Genomic DNA, 24,025 nt, shown 5'->3' with positions numbered 1-24,025 from the left:
TATCTCTGATCATATATATATATATATATATATATATATATATATATATATTGCTAGAAATGCCATGCTAAAGCCCTGGACTAGATGTAACCCTGGGTTTGTTAGACTCTGCACAGGCAATTTTTATGCGTACCCATAATCACATTTAAAATGGGCCTTAGTATAAAAAGCAAACACAAGGCATGTCAGTCATTATTAGTAAAATGCAATGCATTTTTGTTAATATGCCTTAATAGTAATAATTATAGTAATTTAAAAATCACCTGTAAACTAGTTATTATTGCCAAGGTATTTCTGGCATGGTATTACACTATAATTAACAAATAAGCACAGTCTAAACTTCTCTCTAAGTTTTAATTCATTCAGAAATAACAAATTATGTGTGATTTCCTAGATGCTGTCATAATAAGCTGAATAGCTTGTGTAATACATTCATGATTTCAATATTCAGTATTGTATGACATTTGTCTAACAATTGGGCAGAAAATTAAACTCTGTGTGTGTGTGTGTGTGTTTGTAGTATATAAAATCAGTAATACATTCTTTTCATAATTTAATGGATTTGAATATTCCCATTTTGTTCATATGGTCAATAAAATACCCCTGAATAATTTTCTGGCTGTTTTTAAAATGGCATTTTGTATCAGTTTTATTTTGATCTTGTTTTAGGATAATTAGCATGACTGTATACGAATATGTAGAATGCATAGCTATGGAGTTTTTCTCACAAGGACCAAGGCGATAATAGCTTAATTCTTGCTTGATTTTTCCTGTCTTTGCTCCGGCAACTTTAGGCTGACCCTGTCCATAATCTGATGACCTGCCATTGCACTCAGCTATTTGGAAAACTGTTCTGGCCATAGTTGACCCTGAGGGTGGTATCTGGAAGACCACTGATCCAATGACCCATGTCAAGAGTGGATTTAGAATCTGATCTACTGGGCCTCTGACATAGTTAGGCACTGGGGCCACTGCACATAATGTGTTTTTCTGCTTATTAAATGCCAAGTTGTTCTCACTTGTTAGAAAGAAGACCAATTTTACACCAGTTACTTGAAATGAAATCATTTCCTGAAGCAATTACAAATATTAAGTCTTTCCATGCATGGATTTCCATTTACAAAAAGGAATGGATTTCTCACACAATTCTGTTTGCTTAGTTTAATTCTGTTTGTATCAGCTGGGACATTCATAGCATGTTCTATTATAGTATATATTTTTAAACTTTTTTAAAAATAGAAACACAAAGTAGAAAAGCAACACTATCCAATGCAAATTTCTATGACCCATATTTTAAAACATAATTTATCTGATGTGAAGTCACCTCTTTAATTTAGAAAAATGATAGCTGGTCACTAAAGCAGCTTAATTGAAAAGTGAATTTGCTATCATGGAACCTTATATTTAGTTATTTTATTTTATTCCACGAAGATAATTGTTTTGGTGTTCAACCAGTTAAAGTTTCAATAACTTATTTTAACCGTTTTAATGCCTCAAAGTAAATAAGCACAAACATTTTCTGTTTAAAAACACAGTATTTTGAAAATACTGAATGTAGAAAAAAGTAGAAAGAAGAAAACTAGAGTTTAGTGCACACGCAGGCATCCTGCAGCCGACAGAGCTGTAGAATGCTCCTCCCACTTTCCCCTGCCAGCCAGCGGAGGGGTAGAGAGCAGATACCTGTTTCCCTGCTGCTAATAGTGATCTGTACCAAGATAACTGGGGAGGAGGGAAAAAGATTTAAGCCTCCTCACCAAGCCTCATACAGATTGTTCCTTTCCTGCTGCTGTTAGCAGAGATCTCTGCAGGAGGGCCTCTGGGAGGAGGGAGAACAATTAGCCTTGACTTCCTTACAGCAATCCTGATGCAGATGACTCTTCCTTTGGTGCTGTTACAGCAATCTTTACCAGGATGACTGGCGTAGGTGGGAGCATTAACCTTGACCTCGCAGCAATCTATATCAGGATCACCAAGATCTGGTGTTGATAGTGGTTATTCTCTTCTTCCTCCCAGGGATCCTGGTGCAGATCCTGGTGAGAATAGCAGTGAGAAAACAGTAATTTGAACCCTCTCCACCCGATCTTCCAGCATTGCATGAGATTGTAGGGGCCAAAAATGCTTTGCGTTTAGTCCAAAGGAGGCCAACAAATGTACATGTGGCCATATTCAGAACAAGCAGCTGCTTGTATATCATTAAAAGCTGCTTCTTAATGTCACCTGTATCCAAAGGTGGCCTCTCAGTTAACAGAAGATGTCTGCAGTGCAATAGCTGGGGGGGGGGAAATAATTTTTGGTGATACCCCCTCCTCTCTCCAGTCCTAGGCATACCCCCAGATCTCTTCTAGAGGGTTGGGTGAACCTGTAGAACAGATTTTCAAGTGCATGGTGGGCTGAGGAGGGGCGGGGGGAGGAATTGCCACACATCATGCACTGCAGCAAATCACCCACATTCCCATTCTTCGTGTGGATGTCTTTCATCAGTCAAGTGGCCATTAAATACGACTGAAGAGATTGTAAAATGCAGTGTATGATGTGTGGCTCTGGGGTGGGGATGATGGTCCTCAGAAATAACCAACGCCTTGTTACATTGATGGCTTCTTAGGTTGGTCCGTTGCTTGATGTACATACACACAGCAATTCAAATCCATTCACAAAGAATCTATCCACGTTAAAAGTCCAATTCAAATCCATATATACAGGTTCCATGCTTGATTGTGCCAATGAATATATACTTTTAGCCTTATTACAATTAATAAACCAGCCATCATTTTTTAAAAAATTAACCAGAGTTCAACTGAATTTGCTGCTGTTGCAGAGGGGACAGTTATAGAGGGACAAATATCTTGATAGCTTAGAAGAGAAGTGAAAACCATCCCATAGAAGTAGAACTGCTATTGCCAGTTTTTCTAAGGTTTTGAGTGATAACCCAAAGCAAAATGTATAAGTGTGAAATGGTTTTGTCATGAGGGAGACTCACTTATGTACATTATGCTGCCGTTATATGTATTAACCATTGTTATTGGTGCTAAGCATAAGTGTGTTAAACCTATTCAGAGCATCTGAGTTGGGAATTTAGACACCTGTTTCTGAGGCTGAGTTATTAGGACTTTGAAATGGGATATATTTTAGTTAGCTCATTATTGGTAAATGAAGTGGTGTGTCTATTTTACAATATTCTTTAATACCTAGTAGACATTACAATGCTTCTAAACATGGGATTTAAAAATATGAGTATTTTAAAATATTGATAGAATGTGAATTTGAAATGTTTGCAGCTTTGATTTTAAATATTTTACTGAATGCTTGCTTTTATCGTTCTAATAGTGCCTCATTGTTTTCTTATATTGACTTATAGTCAATACCACATTGCATCTGTTTTGAGACAGTCAAAAACATTAGGTTTTTGAGGTCTTTTTCCATTCTGCATTCCATAGTTCTTTTAAAAAATGTTTTGCTATGGGCATGTGGTGCTCCGCATTTCATGGATATAGAGATCAAAAAATGTTTGGTTATTTGCAAAGAGATTACTTCAGCCAATATGTCCCTGCCCAATCTCTGCAATCAGCAGAGGGAGCATTTCTGAGAATGCCACATGGTCCTGAGCACTTGCGGTAGAGCATTTACTGTTGCAGCCCCCACGCATTGGAATGCTTTATGAATTGGTGTTAGACAGGGCCACACAGTTCTGACCATGGGGTGTCTTCTTAAAACTCATCTCTTCCCACAGACTTTCCCTGAAGTGTGATCCAGCCAGCTATAGTTTGTAGCACACAGTAGTATGTGCGGTTTTACTACTGATTATTTTTGTCCTCCTGAGATGAGGAACTTCACCAAGCTGTATTTTGTTTTTATGTCACTTTTTATCTATCCTTTGCATGTTTTGTATTGGTTTTGCTGGTCTGAGACCGTAATAAATAACGATTGATTGATTGATTGATTGATTTTGTATTGTGTTTTCTTATTGTTATATTTATAGTTTTGATTCCATTGTATTTTATGTTCACCGCCTTGATACATCTGTGGAAAGTGGCATATACATTTGAGTAATAAGTAAAAGTTCATAATAAATAAAGCAGAACTGGTATCAAAAAGTTGTAAATATTTTTCCCCATTGCACTCTGCTAGCCTTTATTAATATTCCTGTTTACATAATTGGGAGACTTCTGTGATAACCTAATTTATAACATGTCACTGGTTTTCATTTCCATAAAGGAGCTGGTTCCTGAATTTTATTATCTCCCTGAGATGTTTGTCAACTTCAATAATTACAATCTTGGAGTGATGGATGATGGAACAGTGGTGTCTGATGTTGAACTTCCACCATGGGCCAAAACCCCAGAAGATTTTGTTCGCCTGAATAGATTGGTAAGATCACAGCCAACTATTGTGTGTATGAAGAGCTGGTGTTTGAAATGTATTTCTTCAAGATAATAAGATGTGCCTTTTTCTTCTTGAGATCAAAAGAGCTACTTTAGGGCTTGGTAATGCCTAGTGGGAATTGTTTATTTAAACAGTAGGCCCTCATGCTTATTTCTGTGGATCTTAGTTTTGCTGTTATGGAGATGCAATGACTTTTTCAATATTTTAATGTAATTCTTCCCTAATACTTTTTCAACCCAATATTCAGATGCCTTTTGACACCTTTCTTAGCTTCTCAGATTTACAGTTATCATTGAAATTACTAATGTCACTGGTAGAGTAGTGAAAGTTAGGAAAATTTTACATATCTTTACATATCACATTAGGTATTTGATTAATGCCATTTCAGAGGGAAACTACAACCGTTATGTATGTTAACTATAACACATGAAAAGAGTGGAATTTCAAAGCTTTTGCTTTTACCTCCCACTTCACTTCACTTTTTACTTGTTAAATTCTGAGTCTTTGCATCCACACATGATATCTCTCACTTGGGCTATTTTCCCACAATGATCAACTGGAAGTAGATACTGCCAAATACTGTTATAGATTTTCTACATATGTTAGTTCTAGGTAATAGCTGAAGCATCTCCACTTGCTCTGGTAACCCATTGTAACATTTTTAGTTTGGTCATATTCTCTCAATGATTATTTCTTCCTAAATATTCTGTATTGTGTTGCACATCTTCAGCTATTTACATCTCACACACACAAGCTACAAATATTCAATTTTGGGTGTATCTGTTCCACACTCTTCAATTTATGGAAAAAAATCTCTAATCCTTTATTCAAGCCTAATAATCTTTAAAAAAAATCTGAAAGATATGTAGGTGTTTTTAATTCATTCATTTTCTTAGGCTGCAATCATATACCTTACCTGGGAGTAAAATCTGTTGATTTCTCTATAAATATGGGATTAGATGAACACTTCTTCACTATACACTATATGTTAAATGGACCCAGGACAACATTTAGTTCTGGAGTTTATCATAGCTTTTTGTTCTCAAACATGTAGAGCAATATATCAAAATATGTTGTGTAAAAGGAAAGTCTACCTTTATAATATTTGCATGTGACTTTTGGTCTTTCTGGGAGGCCTGGCATATCTTGTGCCCAAATGAAATAGAATATATAAGGAATTACATTATTAATAAATGTTCTGTTGGACTTATGCAAAATATGTTGTGCTTTTGTATTTACATAGCACCAGTGCCTGTTTTATTAGTATTTTTGTAAGATTATAAAAATGTGAGTAGCAAGCAGACTATATGTGTATATATTGACAAAGGTTTTTTTTGTGATAACATGTTAGTTCCCAGAAAAAACCAGAGTTGTCCATACATTACATCCTTGCTACTTCCTAGATCACAATAAATTACAATAGTAGTTTTAAGTGCCCATTTTGTAAGCTATCACATGTAGATTTCCCCCCTTTCAGTTCCCTCTACAGATTTTCCTGCAATGATTGGACCTCATGAAATGCATACTGCTTTGATCTGTGACCTTTTTGTGGTGCTAATCGGGTTCCTGATATCATTATACCTCGCTCATTAATCATATATCCTACATCCCATCAGCCAACTAGACAGCCCAAGCCTCTGTTTCAGCCCTGTGCCTGGCAGGTTTCTGCTTTTCCAGATTATTACACTGTGATACTTTGGCTTCTCATAACCAGACCCACATCAAGCTGTGTACTACAATTAAAGTCAGATGGTCCTCAGGTTGAACAGGCATATAGTGTTGCAGCTGTCTGTCTCTTATTGGAATAGACCAGCAAAAGGAACAGATGATATATAGGACAGTACATAATAACAGATTGTACAGTACCAGGTCAATAGCAGGGGTTCACAATGCTAATTGGCAGACATAGTTACTTTAATCCGACTCTCCATATTAAGAATAAAAAAGCAAGGTTTGGTTTCATTAAAATAAATAAGATATATGTTCACCTTGTCTTTGTTTTGAAAGAATTAAATAACAAACAACGTGAAGATAATTCTCTTTTAAGATATAAATATTTTAAGAAATAATGTAACCAGTGTGATTTATAATACTCTGATCTGTAAATTAATAATTAAAATAACCAATATAAAACAGGGAATTTCAATACAATAAGAAAATCCTGCCCCTTCAAAAATCAAGTTTAAACAGTAGAAAAAGATCAGGGTAAAAAGCATTAATCCTCCTAAATGCCTGGGAAGATAGCAATGTCTTCAACTAGTATTTGAAAGCCATCAAAGAGACTACCAGGTGAGTGGCTAAGTAGATGGAGTTCCACAACAACCAGAAAGGCCCTGGCATTTAGGTCAAAGGTGGGGAAGCAGTGGCCCTCCAGATGTTGGTGGAGTACAACTCCCATCATTCCTTGCAATTGGCCATGATGGTTGTGACTGATAGGAGTTGAAGTCCAACAACATTTGCAGAGCCACAGACTTCCCCACCCCTGATTTAGGTGCTGTGAATGGATATGAAATCAAATTGTTAGTCAGTGCATTCTTTTAAGTACTATGTAAATATATTCCCTAGTATTAATCCCAGTCAATCGCCTTGCTGCTGTATCCCAAACTGTTTGAAGTTTCTGAACAGTCTTCAGAAGACAGCCCCATATGATGTGAATTGCAGTAATCTAGCCTGGATGCATTCATAGTATGGGATGCTATGGCCAGTTCCTCTACTTTATTATGTACCGCTCAACAATTGGCTACCCTAACACAATATTCCAAATAATGTTTTGGGATACAGAAACTAGATTTTTTTAAAAAAATCTTGGCGTATTCCTTCATAATCCATATAGATTGGCGTATTCCTTCATAATCCATATAGATTCGTACCGTATTTCTTCGATTCCAAGACGCCATCGATTCTAAGACGCAGCCTGTTTTTAGAGATGTTTATATGGGGGGGGGGAAGTATTCTGCCATGCCTGGCAAAGCCTGGGCATGGGGAGCAGATTGCGGGCAGGTAGGGAAAGAGATGTGGCCAATTCTTATTGGGCCAACAGTTTTGGCGTCACTGGGCTGGGACAGGTTACAAGTAAGCCAAAAATGAGGCACTTACCCCTAATGTCGCAGGCCCATGTTGCCTTGTCAGGTGGGCCCTGCTGGGCGGAGGGTACCTGCCGGGGGTGGAGGCCAACCGGGGAGCACGTGCAAGGGCCCGGAGGCTTTACCAGCTGCCACCACTTCTTGTGGGGAGCGGGAGGGGGTTGTTCACGAGGCACCCACCTTTGGGCTTGCTCCAGCTGCAAGTGCTAAGGAGCCTCTTCCAGGCATGGCTAGATGGGCCGTGGAAACTCCCCGAGGTGCAAAGGAGCCGGCCGCACGTGCACTGCTGCCCCCGGCCCAGCGGTGGTGGAGAGACCCCCCTGCCCCGCAGGTGCCCCGGCCTCCTCTCCCACACATGTTGCAAGAGAATGGTGCAGCTGCGAGTCCCGGAGCGCATCCCGCCCACACCCTGGCCCAGCAACTCACCTCCCGGGCGTCGCCTCCGTCTTCCCAACCGGCGCTGCTGCGCCTCCTCCGCCGCACAGAACCAGCAGCTGCAGCTGTGGCAGAGAAGCCGGCGGCGCCAGCCCACCTCACACAACCGTCCGCGAGCCCTGTGGCACCTGCCCGTCCGCCCCGGCCCCATGCGCGAGGTGAGGTGCACGCCAGGCCCGACCCGGCCGGAGCCGCATGGCCATGCCCACTGGGCCCAGTCCAGCCAGCTGTGCTCATGGTGCGGCGTTGGTGCGTGTGTGAGCCCGTTTAGCTCTGGGGAGCACAAATACGCCCAGGGCAGCCGCGGATCGTCGCTGAGGCCCCCAATCAGGCCACTCACATTCCCCAGCCTACATTGTGAGCGCAGAGCCGCTTAGGCGCTCAACAAGGCCTTGAGCTGCCTGGGCTTCGAACAGGGTGGAGGGATAACGGCGCACTTTGGAGGCGATTCTAAGATGCAGCCCATTTTTAGAGATGTTTATATTGGGGGAAAAGGTGCATCTTAGAATCGAAGAAATATGGTATATGCCTGCCCGAGAATTGAGATCTGTTGGAGGATCCCTTCTCCACATCCCACATTCGCTATGTTGGGACAAAGGAGAGGGCTTTCTCTGTTGTGGCACCCCGACTGTGGAATGCCCTCCCCTTGGAGGCCCGACTGGCACCAACGCTGATTTTATTCTGGCGCCAAGTGAAAACATGGCTTTTTAACAAAGCTTTTAATGGTTGAATTCACTATACACATTGTTTTACTGCTTTACTGCTTTTAATTTATATACCGTTTTAACTTGGTTTATGGTTTAATTTGTTTTTAGCTGTTTATATTTACTGTTTTTATACTGTATGCTTTTATGTGTACGCCGCCCTGAGATCTTATTGATATAGGGCGGGATATAAATGTTTTAAATAAATAAATAAATAGTTTGATCAAGCATTATATTGGTCATTACATATTTGCTTAGTATCCTTGACTCTTAAAATATAATAAATATTTACCAGTTTTTTATTTTTCTAAGCTCATTTTGATTAAATGTTGTCATCCTATTCCTTGCCACTTTAGTCAATTCATAAAATAATTGCCCTCTTGTATTTAAAATTTGTAATGGTTATCCTTTCTGCATAGTCAATACTAGTTAGTTAGGCACCTTTTATAATCTATACACATTTCTTATTAAGGGACCGCACTAGCTATGTAGATGAGTCTCACATGCACTATTAATATCAATACAATCTTACAAAAACATTTAATTACATTTCAACATTAAAAGCAATAACTAGAGCATACAGCTCTTACAAACAATGTGAATGTGATCTCTCTTTATCCTAATTCTGGTACAGCATGCAAGTATTCCCAGCAAGACTCACCTTGAATAAACTGGTTCAGAAGCAGAGCAGAGTAGAGATCAGATTTCAGGAGCAGAGATTATAGGGAGCTGGATCCCAGATAATAGGGAGTGGTATAATTTTGCATGGTTTGTGTGATCTCCCAGGCATGACTACAGTTTTGACATCGCTTAAGCTCAACTGAGCACCTAAATAGCAACCTAGGCCTGCCTCATCCCTGGGCCTCAGCTGAGAGCTAGCGGAATTTTAAAGAGGCAGAGTTTTGTCACCATTGGATGCCCTCAAGGTATGCTCCTCAGTTTTATATGCTGGGAGCCTATAGGTAGCTTAAGGCTTTGGGGCAATTGGTGAAGCAGTGGAGCTGTAGATTCTGGTACCTTGCCTGAGCAGTCTGAACTATGGCTTTAGGGGGAGTATTGGCCATCAAATCCTTGGGTGACTTGAAGAAGGTCTCCAATATTTCTCTTAGTGATACGGTTTCAAGTGGAGAGGGGCAACATTTAGATACAGAAACTCATGAAGCCCAGTAGTTGCCTGTATGAGAGGTGGGTCTGCTCCCCTATCTTCATTGTACATTTGAGCTTCTGGATCTGCTTGAAAAGATGGCCTGCAGGCTGCTCACCCCTCCTGCAAAAAGCCTTTAGTCCAGGGCAGGCTAGAGCCTTTCTCCACCAGTGAAACTACTTGTGAGGGGGATGAGTTCAAGCTGGCTGCAGCAATTCTCACTAAAAGCTTCCGGGTGGGGGGGGGGGGTTGCAGTTAATTGTGGGGAAAATGAACACCCTTTAACACTATTCCTTACTTTCCTTGTGGGAGATTAGAGGTGGAACCCTAATTAGTGATACTACTGGGATGAGGTACCATCTGCAGCTGGTGTTCTCAGAAGTAGCAGCTGGTACAAGGCCCCCTTCTCCTCAAATCACCCAAAACACACATAAACGTGAAGTGAAGTGATGTGTTGGGAGATGTATTATGATAGAGGTAAAAAGGGAATCAGTATTGTTAATGATATCTATGTAATTTGGGGAAGTCTATACTTGATAAGTAGGTAATTATTGGTTACCATGCTGCATTGTATCAATTTATGCTACTGTGCAATAGTCTAGAAAATACTAAGCAATGACTGATCCTGCCAACTACTATGGCAACGGTATTCTGGGCTTCCAACCAGGCAACCTGTTCTTGTTTTTAGTATCTTCCCTTTTGTCCTTTCATAGGCAAATAATTAATTTTAAAACTGACAGTTATTTTCAAAATTGTGGATTTTGTAGCATGCTGATCTTCTACTGGTCAGATCTACAAATGTAAGTGAAAGTCTTGTACTGAAAGTTCGTGACCATTACTCTGAAGCTGATATTCACTACTTTGCTTTGTCTAGACAAGAGTGCCTCTTCTATACTGTAGCATCTAACATTACCTGGGTATTAAATAAATGTTGTTAGTAGTGATCATATATTCCCCTATATATCAGCATGCTGTTGACACGTTTAATGCTACAATAGATTTAATACCTTGAGACATCAAAATGTGATGTAAGTAAAAGCAATCATGATAAGTGTACAATCATGCTATGCCTATAGTTTCATTTACTTAAGGCAAAATGGGACCGTTATGATCACTTACTCTTATCTCTTTCATACAAAGAGTGATAGAAACCACATTGGTAGTGTGACATTATCTAATTTAGAATGGTATACGGTTTGCATATAGTTTCTTCAAGAGATTAATAGTTTTTGTTTCTGGCATGAAGTTTCAATGTTTAATTGCGCTCCATGCTTTCACATTTACATCCTAGTTCAATATTCAACTAGCAATGTGAGATTGCTTTTTCTCATCCTATTTTTGAACTACTACTGTTGGCAGTGCCTCAGGTTAGCCCAGAAGAATTAAGATGGCAGGTCCTATCTATTAAGGGAACCATGTAATAGTTAGCTTATGCACTGGGAAAAGTGCAGAGTTGTATTCCATGCTTTAGCTGTAAGGGACATTATCAATAGATAAGCTATTTCACTAAGTGCCAGATTAGATATACATAACTATTCGGATTGCACCAGGTGTGGACGGGGAGCTTAACCCTTTCCGACCCTGCTGAGGTCCTGATAAAAATAGATTCTTTGCATTGTGAAAAACTCCACCAATGTCTGCTATTTATGTTTTTAAAGCTGTGCGCATTAAATACACAGGCATGTTTAACACTATATCTAGTTTGTCCTTGATTCAGTTACGTGAAAGTGCTGATGTGACAGACTGCTATTTAATGCTTTAATAAAAGCCTATAAATGTTTATTTGACATCTATAAAAAAACATTGTGTTGCTCAATGTCTGCTTTTGAAAGTTGTGGGTACAATACTGTTTTTGTTTTGCAAGGGTATGTTACTTTGGGAAGTATGCATGAGGAAGTAGTCACAGGCTGCATCTTCTATCAATGTAGATTTAAATGACACTACTAAACTGAGGCCTAATCTGCACCTCCCTAATCTGCATCTGCACCTGGCCATGAGGTCATCCCTGCACGTCCAAATGATGCATGGCTGATCCCGGGGCGAACCAGGGATGAGCACTCAGTTTGCTTTCCCCCCATTTTTTTCTGCTGTCTCGGGACCATCCCAAGCTCTGCGGGCAATGTGGCTTTCCCTCCCAGTGTGCTCCCTCTTCCCCATGAGTAGCAGGGCTCAGGAAATGGGCACGGAGCTGTGCCCTGTCTCTGCTGGGCTTCTTCTAACTCCATTTCCGAATCTGAATCAGAGTCTGAAACCAAAACAGACGGCCTGACACCGTGCAGCCATGTTTCCAAATGCAGCACTTTACCCCACAGAAGTGAACAGCAGCTGTTCACTTATACAGAGAAAGTAAAGAGATGTACTCAGAAAGACCACGGCTTAAACCTTACCATCGGTGGCCCTGTTTTCTTGAGGAGAGCAGGCATCATCAGTTAGGAAGCTCCTGTGGATCCAAATCATTGCCATTTAGATTTTTTATTGGAGCTTCTATCTTCGTAGCCACCTCCTGGGTTCTATGTTTTAGCCGTGCTAGAGTATGATGAAGAAATGGCACCAGCAGAACTGCTTTGCTTCTTTTTTCTCTATCTACCTGTTTGTCTACCCATCTCTCTAGTTATCTGGTGAAATCTTTCCATGAAAATATTCTCCTGAGGTTCCTTGAAATCTGATTGGCTTGCATTATATTCATATTTAGAAATAATCGGTTTTATCTTTGTTTATAAATACTATTCTCTCTCTCTCACTGGCACACACAGGAACGCAAACACACACATTGTTTTAAACAAAATCTCATCTCGTGTGCCTGCTACTTTCACTTTTCCTTGAAGCTGGTGCTTTATCTTACACTTTCCCATTCAAGCGAGGAAATGCTGCTTGAGTGTAATTCCCTTGAGGATAGCAATGCCATCCCTTCTCTTATATATCTTTCTTGCTTTATAGGCTGCAGTAATGGAGAAGTACCAGTGAGAGATTCCTGCCCCCTCTCGTTTTGCTCTCTATAGCAAGGCCTCCACATAAGGCATATTGATGCAGTGTCAATCTGGGAAGCTTATACAGTCCTTTTGCTCAAGATATTTGTAGTACAATGTAGTTTTCTAAAAAATGAAAAGAGCAAAGTTACCAAAGAGTTATGCATTTTGCACAGAGAGTGTGGTGGATGCTTTCTTTAATGGAAAGGTGTATGAAGCAATTATTATTATTTTTACATTCAGAGTTCTCAAATATAGCCATATTTCTGTCTTTACCCTATATTAGAGGAATACTAATAAGGATGCTGTAGCAAATAACAAACTATTATTTTTCCTTAGTATTAACAGCGTTAAGGAATGTTTCAATTCTTTGTAGTCTGTTGTTCTTCTGCTTCAATTACCTCTTTTTCTATCAACATCCTCTTTAAACCAGCAACTTTCTACTGCTCTTATTGCTAGAAACACTGTGTGATTTTTCTCCAGCCCATCTTTTTCGTAGGTATTTGGTCCTTCAATCTCCTGTCTTCCCCACCAATCCTTTGCTTCGCTCCTCTCCTTAATGCCTCCTCTTCTCTCCATTCTTCATCCACCCTGCTTAGGGATAAGTGGAATCCAGCAGTATAAAGTTTGGACAAAGAATGGTATGGAGACATTTCTCTCCACAAAAAGAGCGGATTGGAAAAGCCGGATGGCTTTTGCAGTTCACCCTGAGCAGGCCCAAATGGACCTTGCTGGCTTCTTTGCGCATATCTGGCTCAGAGCACATGAAGTGGGGGCCAAATGCGTTAAGCCTCCAACATGATGAGCACGTCTGTGTCCCCTGGCTGAACCGGACACAATTCGGTAAAGAGAGGCTTGAATGTCTGTGGGCTGCTCTCTTCTCATGGGCTCATTTATTTAAACTGTGAGTCTTCAGGCAAGTGCTGCTTGTTCTGAATTTGGTGTTTTTATATTGTACAACACCTTGCTGTTTCCTTCTTTCCTTCTTTCTGGCATTTAAGAGGTTATGATGATAATATGTAGGCAAAACTGAAAGGGCTTGACATGAAAAGGTATGCATGAAAACGGGAGAAATATCCAATAAGCAAGTTTGCTGTTTCTTTATCTGATCAGGTCCTGCATTTTAGTATTATGCTTTCTAGGCAATGGTGTGTGAACAAATGTCAGGAATTCTGAAAGTTCTTGGGGCAAGTTGTACATTTGTGACTCACTGATTAGTAGATAATGGGTAATACCTCTTAATTTGGGGTCACGAGTGCTCAACTGTCATGTGCTGACCTTTTAGTCATTACATTTCTAACTCATGTCATTCAGGAGGTTGGGGAGAAATGTGAAGGACAATTTTGAAGGATTTCTTATTTGGAATTTCTGTTCATACCATAGTGCACACGGATTACATTCTTGTAGTTGATCCTTACATGTTTCCAATATATATGAGCGGTTGGATGCAGCAAAAAACAGACATTTAGTTTTGGATGCCACTAGGCTAGTAGAAACTGAGAACTTTTATACTTTTAGTTTTTGTATGGGGTTCTGTACAAGTAAAAAGATAAGACATTGAATTAGGAGTTTCAATTTTGTTTTCTGGATAGGTTCTGCCTAACAGTATTGCATAAGAGGAGAAATACTGCACATATTCAGAAGGGTGAATAGGGAAAAGGTTCCTTTAAACAAAGAGCAACGATATATCTCTTTATCTAAATTATCTGTGCAAGGAATGTTGGCTGTCCTGGGGGATGGTGAGAGGAACCCTCAAAAATTGTCTAGGGGAGGAAGTATGCTACAGGCAAAGAGATGTTACTGTGAAGCTTAAGCAGTCAATTTATCTGTCTTACTAGGTGAGCATTATGTGGTTGTTCTAGCAGCCACAAATATTGTCAGAACAAATGAATTCCAAGATAATGTGTATGCCAGGGCTTTCCGACAGTGGTGAGTGTTCCATCACAAATTAACTAGTATTAAAATATTTTCAGTATACACTTGTCTAAGTTTCCAAACTTTCAAAATTTTGCTAGAAGATGTCAAACATCAGCTCCCAAGAAGCCAGCAATGGTGCAGACAGGGAGGTGTTTCCTGGGCAGGGCGGAATGGGATTGGCTTATTTGTCATAAGAATGGTTGCGAGCATCACTATGGAAAACGATGTGCCTTCAGTCCTCCTCGTTCATGTGTTTAGTTTCTGAAGTGTTGGTAGATAGAGGTTACAGATTAATAGGAGAGATAGATGTGTGTGTGTGTGTGTGTGTGTGTGTGCGTGCGTGTGCGTGCGTGTGTGTGTGTTCTGCACTACATATGGGAGGAAATGTTAAGAACTGCAAACTTTAATTGGGGGAATTATAAGCTAAATAGGGGGCCAAACTTAAAGGGCTGAGAATTAATGGCACAGTTTATTATTTGAAGCTATTTACTTTAATAGGGGAGGAAAATTAAAATGCTAAGGGTGGCCTATTTTGACTTGTAAGTTACCTTGCACTTCAGTTAACTCAAAGAGGCACCTGTCTTGAGATTTTGGTAGCATTTATTTTAAATGTGATGGATGAATCATCTCCCTTTAATCAGATTAAGCAACTGAAAAACCCATAACCAGCAGACAGCCTTACACAAGATACATTTAAAAGTTTTAGAGGGTTCTATTGACTATTACAGGTTAGTTATGTGTGTGTGGTTTTAGTATACTTCTTTTATGCACAAGCAATTCCAGACTTGGAAAATGTTCCTCTGTGGATGTTCCCCCCCCCCCCCCCGCACTACTCTTGTACAGTCTTGGTAGGTGGGAGGCCCTCCTCTTGTTTCAAGAACCCTGCCTGCCACCTGGAGGAGGTGAAATTCCAGTTTCTGGGCTGAACCATTGACATTAGGAAGAACAGGAATTTATTGATAAATAACAAACTTCTTTTTCAGTATGGGAATAGGGGAAACCTATTCTTACAATGAAGAACCTAACCTAACCTTACAATGAATTACCATTTCATTGTAATTTCCAGTAGACTTTAGGATTAAAATGTATTAAATTTACTGGTAAATTCAGTTGTCATACAAGATGACTGAAAGCTAATCAAACCAATATATACGTTTTGGCTCACCTCATAAGAATGTAGGAATTTTGTTGTCTGGGACAGGTGAAATTTTTCTAACAGATTTAAATTGGCACAGGAGAATGATTTAAAACTGTTTCCTTTCCTAGCCAATTATAAATGGACTGTTGGTTTAAAGTTATAATTCAGTTACTTTAAGCCTGTTTATAACGTGCCCTTTTGAAAAGCTATGGGTGCCTGTCTTTTGTTGTAAAGCAGAAAGTCCACGACAAGCAGGCTGCAATGCAGTAAAGGAATTTGATTTTACCCATTCCTAAAATTAAAGACAAATATCTGTTTCTATTGGATTATAAACAGGTTCTGGACAGCTTCAGCTGCTACATAACCCAGTGATATTTTAATTTGCTGGGCAGACATGTTTACTGTGTACTGTGCAGTTTATGAGTGTTACCATAAATGAGGTAATCTTGCATCTTGGTTTCCATGTGTGAAACATTACATGAGTAAATGCAGCTGGGTTGTTAGTTGATGATATTAGTGGTCTTTATTTGGATATAAACTTTGTGCTGAACTGTTTAAAATATTTGTACTAACACGGGTAATGCTGCTTTTTGCCATTTTTATACAATGTCAGTGAAATGAAAATTCATTAAAAGCTGTAAAGTGCACATCTCAACCCCAGTATTGTAAGCAATAATGATTCAGAAAATAACATTACATTCCTGATAAAAGTCCATTTTTATATTCATCCCCTTGAACAGTTTGCATTAAGCTTCTACATTAACTGGAGCAAGCATGGTAAAGTGCTATATGAAATTTGAGCATTGGATTCAAAGCAATACTTCGTGGGGCATGGAAATGAAATAATTATAGTTAGTGCTCACGCCCACCCCAAACTAAAATAAATATATTTAAAGTATTTCAAATGCTTCCTTATGATTGTTTTTTTAAAAAACACACAAAGAGTCCTAGCCTTCTTTGAATACATCCTCTTGGGTGAACCTGGTATCCACAAATAATTCCCACGTCTGGAATAACAGGGTTTTCCCCACAATCTAAGAATACTCTTCTTCTCTTAGTTATGTTTTGACATAGATGCTTTTGCCAATAAGCTTTCCCTATTCTGAGATATACATGTTAATTTAGGAATTAATAATATCAAAAAAGTTGCATTTCAACTAGGAAGTGCAGAATTTGCATTTTTAAGTTACATATATTTATTTGGTAAATCAGTGTTGGTATTGTTATTTTGGATTGAAAAAAGCTGCATACAAATATGAATAGCTATGTTTCATCTATTTATTATCAACTATATGCAGATTGCTCCTATACATTATGTGGGTGTAACTCGGTCAAGATTATGGTAAAAGTATGCATAACTAAAAGTATGCATCCTTCATCTCTTAGATTCCCTTCATGACCTTGGATTTTGTGGCTCTGTCTATAACTGGTTTGCCTCCTATCTAGCGGGTCGCTCTTTCAGCGTGTTGGCTAATGGCAGCTCGTCTTCCTCCTTTCCCCTTTCAGTAGGGGTTCCGCAAGGCTCGGTGCTTGGCCCGTTGTTGTTTTCCTTATACATGTTGCCCTTGGGCAAGCTTATTCATTCTCATGGCCTCCAATATCATCTGTACGCCGATGATACACAACTATATCTGTCATCTCCGGAACTTTCTCCTGATGTTCACGATCGTATCTCGGCATGTCTTTCAGATATCTCAGCTTGGCTGCTTCATCGTCATTTGAAACTCAATATGGCAAAGACTGAATTGCTCGTTTTTCCTCCTAAACCTTCTCCTCATCTCTCATTCTCTCTTACTGTCAATGATGTTACGCTTACTCCGGTCAAGGAAGCTCGTAGCCTTGGCTTTATATTTGACTCCTCGCTCTCCTTTATTCCTCATATTGAGGCAGTAGCTAAATCTTGTCGATTTTTCCTGTATAATATTGCCAGGATTCGATCATTTTTGTCTGTCTCTTCCACCAAGACGCTTGTTCATGCACTGGTTATTTCACGGTTGGACTACTGCAACCTTCTTCTCTCTGGCCTTCCTTCTTCTCACATCAGTCCGTTGGTTTCTGTTCACCACTCTGCCGCAAAGATCATCTTCTTGGCTCGCCGCTCTGACCATGTTACTCCACTTCTGAAATCTCTTCATTGGCTTCCAATTCACTTCAGAATCCAATATAAACTTCTCCTGTTAACCTTCAAAGCTTTTCACGGTCTAGCTCCTTCCTATCTCTCCTCTCTCATCTCACACTATTGCCCAGCTCGTGCTCTTCGCTCCTCTGATGCCATGTTTCTCGCCTGCCCAAGGGCCTCTACTTCCCTTGCTCGGCTCCGTCCATTTTCTTCTGCTGCCCCTTACGCCTGGAACGCTCTTCCAGAACATTTGAGAACTACAAGTTCAATCGCAGCTTTTAAAGCTCAACTAAAAACTTTTCTTTTTCCTAAAGCTTTTAAAACTTGATGTTGTGCAGACTTTCTACTGTACCCTGTGCCTGCTTACCCTACCCTGTGCCTGTTGGCATTCTCTTCCCCTCCTTATTGTTTTACTAGGATTTTATTAGATTGTAAGCCTATGCGGTAGAGTCTTGCTATTTACTGTTTTACTCTGTACAGCACCATGTACATTGATGGTGCTATATAAATAAATAAATAATAATAATAATAATAATAATAATAATAATAATAGCTCCAGCTTGTTCTGAGAAGAGGAACTTATGATCTCGTCCATGAAAGCATAGGCCATACTAAATTTGTTAGTCCTTTGTTAATCCTTAAGGCAGAGGCTCTCCAATCTTTCTGGGCCTCTGGGCACATTTGGCATTTTAAAAAACTGCCCAGGGCACCACCACAAATTAGCTACTGAGGTGGGGGTGGGTGGGAGGCCAAACACAAAAATGTTGGGAGCAAACCCTATCTATGTTTGTGCGTATGCATGAATGTGTGCCATCTGTGTGTGCTACTTGCTTTGGCTTCTAACTCTCTCTGGCTTTCCGCCCCTCTCTCTGACTCCCCTTTCCTTCTCTTCCTCCTTTCCTTCCTTCTTTCTCTCTGGGTCCACTTCTCTCTCTGTCTCTCCCTCTCTCTTCTCTCTCTGGTTACTCTTTCTTTCTTCTGGCTCCTCTCTCTCTTTCTCTCTGGCCTCTCTTTCTCTCTCTTGGGATAGATGGACTCACCCCCTGTCCACACCACCAGGTGTTCACCTAGCTACTACCACCTGTCTGCTCCTATTTGGTTCCTGGGACAACCCACTGTGTGGTCTGTGGGTGCTCGATGAGCACCTGGAGACAGCCTGACTCCTCAGCAAAGCAACCCTTTTGCGAAAGGTTTTCTGTAAAAGTAATGCTGCATAAATGGCAGCCATAAAGGGGCTATTTATGCAATACCACTTTTATGGAAAACCCAGTGTCACCATTTTTTCTCAAAATGGTGGCTCAGCAAGGGAACGGTCAGCCGCTAGGTTCTTGTGGAATGGGTTCCATAAGCGCATGGTGGCTCAGCAAACAGGGTCCAGGAGGCCGAACAGAGAAGGCATCTGCCAGACTCCACCCCCCCTCTCAGACTCCTGTGACATCCCTATCTCTCTAAATTTTTCTGGCAAGGCATTTGTTGTGCACTCATCATGACCCTCCAGTTTCACTTCTTACACTGAAACAGCACAACAAGAGTGAATCTATCCCTATGTCCCTTCCAGGGCTGTCCACGTGAAGCCCCAGTCAAATGTTTGGCAACCACCTGAAACACCTATTGGTATGCCATTGTAGATTCATTCTCTTTCCCCTCCTCACCCCATTTCTAAGTTTTCTGATTAAAGTGACTGGTGCTGTTGCTGACCATTTGACTTAGGGCTGCACGTGCAAAGTCTGGATGTGAGGTAGTGTTTTTGGCAATTGTTAAATGTTGTTAATGTTCTGAGCAATACAGCAAAGTGGGTATTATTTTAGGACTGTATAAAAAAAGTGGTGATTCTCCTTGCACCACAAAACATTTGGGGTTACTTTTATCACCATGTAATTTGCTGTATATATTGTACAGTTGTATTACTCTCTACATATAGATGCAGGTTTTATTGTTCTGACACATTTGAAAAATCTTCAGTAAAGACATAATTTTAATGGGAGTAAAAAATGTTTCAATCAGTTGCTTCACATACATTTTAAACATTACTGGTTTAAAATGTGTATCATCAATGTTTCATGACAAGAGCTGGTTAGCAATAACACCCTTGTACTCTGGATGGAGTTATAATTGTTTGTGCCCAACACACATTTGTCCAGTATACTTCTGTTTTTGCCCAAGTCCTCAATAGGAGCAATTCTCTCCCCACCATACTTTAGTACTTTAAAGGCATACCTTTAATTAGTAGGCTAAGTAAAGGTCAGATATGACCTTTCATTAATAGCCACCAAATGCAAATTATACATTTTAACTTTTTGATAGGAATTCTATTACACTTTTAAGCTGGATGGGTGTAGAAAAGGACTGGAAAATAATTACAAATTAATGTATAAACTGGTCTGTTTAGAAGCTGGAAAAAGAGCAAAAGAGAAGACTGGGGTCAAGGAAAACGATGTAATACTATAATGTTTTTAGATGTATACATGGCATTCTGACATTGGCTCAATTTGTTAAGCTACCTGACGTCTTCATGTGCAGTTTAAACAAGATTTTGTTCTTGGGCTGCTCTTCCTTTTCAGCTTTCTTCTTAAGGAGATGGATGATAAATGGAAACATAAACATAGCATGAGAATGTGAACTAGCTCCCAAACATTTCAATGGTTTTTATAAACAACTGGTCATTGTTACCTTTAGTTGGATTACAGTTTCCCTCAAAGCAGTAAGGCACTTCATCTGTGTTGCAGAGTTGAACTTAATGTTTTGGTGTATTTGCTTAAAGACTTCAGGGTTGAAATAATCGTTATATAATTATACATTCATTAAACATTGCATTTTAAGATGGAATATCATAATGATCAGGACTAAAGAACAGTTGCCCTTAAACGGACAGGTTTTAGCTTCCACCAATTTGTTTTAATGAATTAATTTTAATTGTGTCTCTTTAAAAGAGCCTTGGTTTCCTTTGTCATTCTGTGTGCGCTGTCCATGATTGCCTTTAGATGTTCACTTAAGGCAGAGATTTTCCAATTTAAATTTCTTTCTTCTGTGCCTTTTTGACAGTCAGCTCTTCATTAGAAGCCTGCTCCTCTTTCAGAAGAAATTATTCATTGGACTACATGTGCCTAAACCAGCAGGATTTTTGTTTGGGGAGCATAGTTCAGTGATAAAGCACATGCATTGCATGCAGAAGATCCCAGGTTCATTCCTTGGCATTTCTAGGTATGGCTGGAAAGACCCCTGACTGAATCCCTGGAAAGCTACTGCCAGTCATTGTAGATAATAAAAGCTAGATGGACCAATTGTCTGACTTCATAGAAGGTGGCTTCCTAAGGATCATTTCAGACTGGAAGTGGGACCACATTTGGAAAATGCTTTGTAGTGTCCATCAACACATATTTACAATTGTTGACATAGGGTTGGAACCTATGGTGTTCTGCGGGTGGCCAAGGGTGCTACTTCACGGCAGCCGATGTGTTGTTTTGTTTTTACTTTTTATTAATCATCAATACAAATCAATACAAATCAATACATCAATACAAATAAAACAATACTACATAATACACAATAATATAAAATAATCATTTAATAACATATATTCTAGCTTAATTCTATTAACATAATCATACTTAACATAAAAGTGCTCCCCCCACCCACGGGATCTTATTCACGTTTCCAGAATCTCATTGCTTCCTCTGGAGGTGTTTTCCCTCTCCCCTTTGATAAAACAAATTCTAGAAACTGTTTCCATATTCCCTCAAAATCATTCATTTTTATCATCCCTCTTCTAACTTTTATATTACATGTTAATTTATCGTTAATAGCAATATCCCATATTTCTTTATACCAATCTTCTATATGATAATTCCCTTGAACCTTCCAGTTTCTAGATATCATTAATTTTGCTGCTGTTAACAAATTCGTTATCAATTCTTTTGTCTCTTTATTACAATTCAGTTCTCCATATAATAACAATGCCACTATAGGTGTCTCTTCAATCTCCATTCCTAAAATTTCTTTTATCTCATTAAACACCATTTCCCATAATTTTTGTACAAATTCGCATTCCCACCACATATGTAAATACTTTCTTTTCTTTTGACAACCTCTCCAGCAGCTTTCTGAATTCATCTTATTTATTTTATTTAATCTTACCGGGGTTAGGTACCACCTCCATACAATCTTATAATAATGTTCTTTTATCCTCACAGACATATTTCTCAACACTCTTGTGTCCCTTCCCAACTCTGTTGCCCTATTTGTTCCTTCAAATCAGTTTCCCAAACCACCTTACCTACACTTTCCGTCTCCCCCTTTTCCACTAATATTCTATATATTTCACTCATTAACCCTTTTATTAATTTATTTTCCCTTTTCTCAGTTTCTTTTTTTAAGATCAGCTCCTCAACTTTCGTAATCGCTCTACACTCTCCATTGTCCTTTAGCCATTTCTTCGTACATTGTTCTAATTGAAGATAGTTTAACCATTTCCCTCTTTTAATCTCTCCTTTAATTCTTCTCGAGTTCTCATCTTTTCTAGCCAATCTTTTAACTTCATTACCTTTCTCTCTATTAAACTTTTCCCCAACTTGTCTTTTAAATTTCCTGGAAAGTTCCGCATCATTATCACTGGTGATATTGGGGAAATACTCGGAAGTAAGTCCTTTTTGTATACTCGCCATATTTCCCAGTGATTTTTTAAAAGGGGGTTCTCTATTTCTTCCCCCCCATTTCTTTGCATAATCTCTGAAAAAGATATTTTCTAATTTCCAATCTGTATCCTCTCTCTTTCGATCCTCCAACCAACTTAAATCTCCTAATCCTATCATACTTTTGACTACATGTCTCAACCTATTAGCTACGTAATATAATTTTAAATTTGGGAGCCCTAGCCCTCCTTTTTTTTTGCGTTACATACCGAGTTTTTTTATTATTATTATTCTCGCTTTTCTATCACCATTACAAAAATTGTTTACTATACTTTGCCAGCTTTTTAATTCTTTTTCTGATATTCTTATTGGCATCATTCTAAATAAGAAATTTACCTTTGGTAAAATCCTCATTTTTATTAGGGCTATTCTTCCAAACCAAGCTAAATTTATCCTTTTATATTTTTCTAGTTTGCTCATAACTTCTTTTTAAAAACTATTTAAATTTTCCTTTTTTAAAAATTTATTTATTTATTACATTTTTATGTAATAATAGCCGAAGCTCTCTGGGCGGTACACAAAAATTAAAACCATAATAAAACAGCCAACAGGTTAAAAGCACAAATACAAAATACAGTATAAAAAGCACAACCAAGATAAAACCACGCAGCAAAATTGATATAAGATTAAAATACAGAGTTAAAACAGTAAAATTTAAATTTAAGTTAAAATTAAGTGTTAAAATACTGAGAGAATAAAAAGGTCTTCAGCTGGCGACGAAAGGAGTACAGTGTAGGCACCAGGCGGACCTCTCTGGGGAGCTCATTCCACAACCGGGGTGCCACAGCGGAGAAAGCCCTCCTCCTAGTAGCCACCTGCCTCACTTCCTTTGGCAGGGGCTCACGGAGAAGGGCCCCTGTAGATGATCTTAAGGTCCGGGCATGTACATATGGGAGGAGGCGTTCCTTCAAATAACCTGGCCCCAAACCGTTTAGGGCTTTAAATGTCAATACTAGCACTTTTCTAAATCTTCTAAATTCTTAGTAAGCTTAATTCCCAAATATTTTATTATTTCTTTAACTTTCATATTCTTCTCTTTACTCTCCCAATCTCTCTCCTCCTTTTTACTATAATTAAACAACATCATCTCTGATTTTGTCCAATTTATTCTTAATCCCGTCACTTCCTCAAACTCCCTCATGTTGTTTTATTCTATCCATTTTCTCTAATGGATTTTTGATTGTCAATACTGTGTCATCTGCAAACATATTTATTTTTATTTCCTCATTCCATCCTGCAACCTCAATATCGTCATCCTCTCTTATCACGTTCGCCAATAGTTCTATAACCAGTACAAATAAGACCGGTGAAAGCAGGCAACCTTGTCTTGTTCCTTGAGCAAGTTGTATTTTTTCTGTAATTCCATCATTTACTACTACTGAAGCTGAATTTTATGAATATAATTGTTCTATTAGGCCTTTAAATCTTTCCCCAAATCCCATCTTTTCTAT

General features: G+C 39.1%; 1 protein-coding gene across 3 annotated transcripts in view; it reads left to right on the top strand.

Moving 5' to 3' along the window:
* Positions 1 to 24,025, top strand: part of LRBA (LPS responsive beige-like anchor protein) — a 424,729-nt gene that overhangs the window by 336,449 nt on the left and 64,255 nt on the right. For all 3 annotated transcript variants that reach the window (XM_063136108.1, XM_063136109.1, XM_063136107.1), the window contains exon 47: positions 4,213 to 4,365. In XM_063136108.1, coding sequence (XP_062992178.1) covers positions 4,213 to 4,365 — 153 coding nt within the window. The remainder of the gene's footprint in view (positions 1 to 4,212; positions 4,366 to 24,025) is intronic.

This window comes from Elgaria multicarinata, chromosome 10, assembly GCF_023053635.1.
Source record: "Elgaria multicarinata webbii isolate HBS135686 ecotype San Diego chromosome 10, rElgMul1.1.pri, whole genome shotgun sequence".
Lineage (NCBI taxonomy): Eukaryota > Metazoa > Chordata > Lepidosauria > Squamata > Anguidae > Elgaria > Elgaria multicarinata.
Note: the sequence above shows the minus strand (reverse complement) of the source record. Positions and strands in the feature narration are given on the sequence as shown.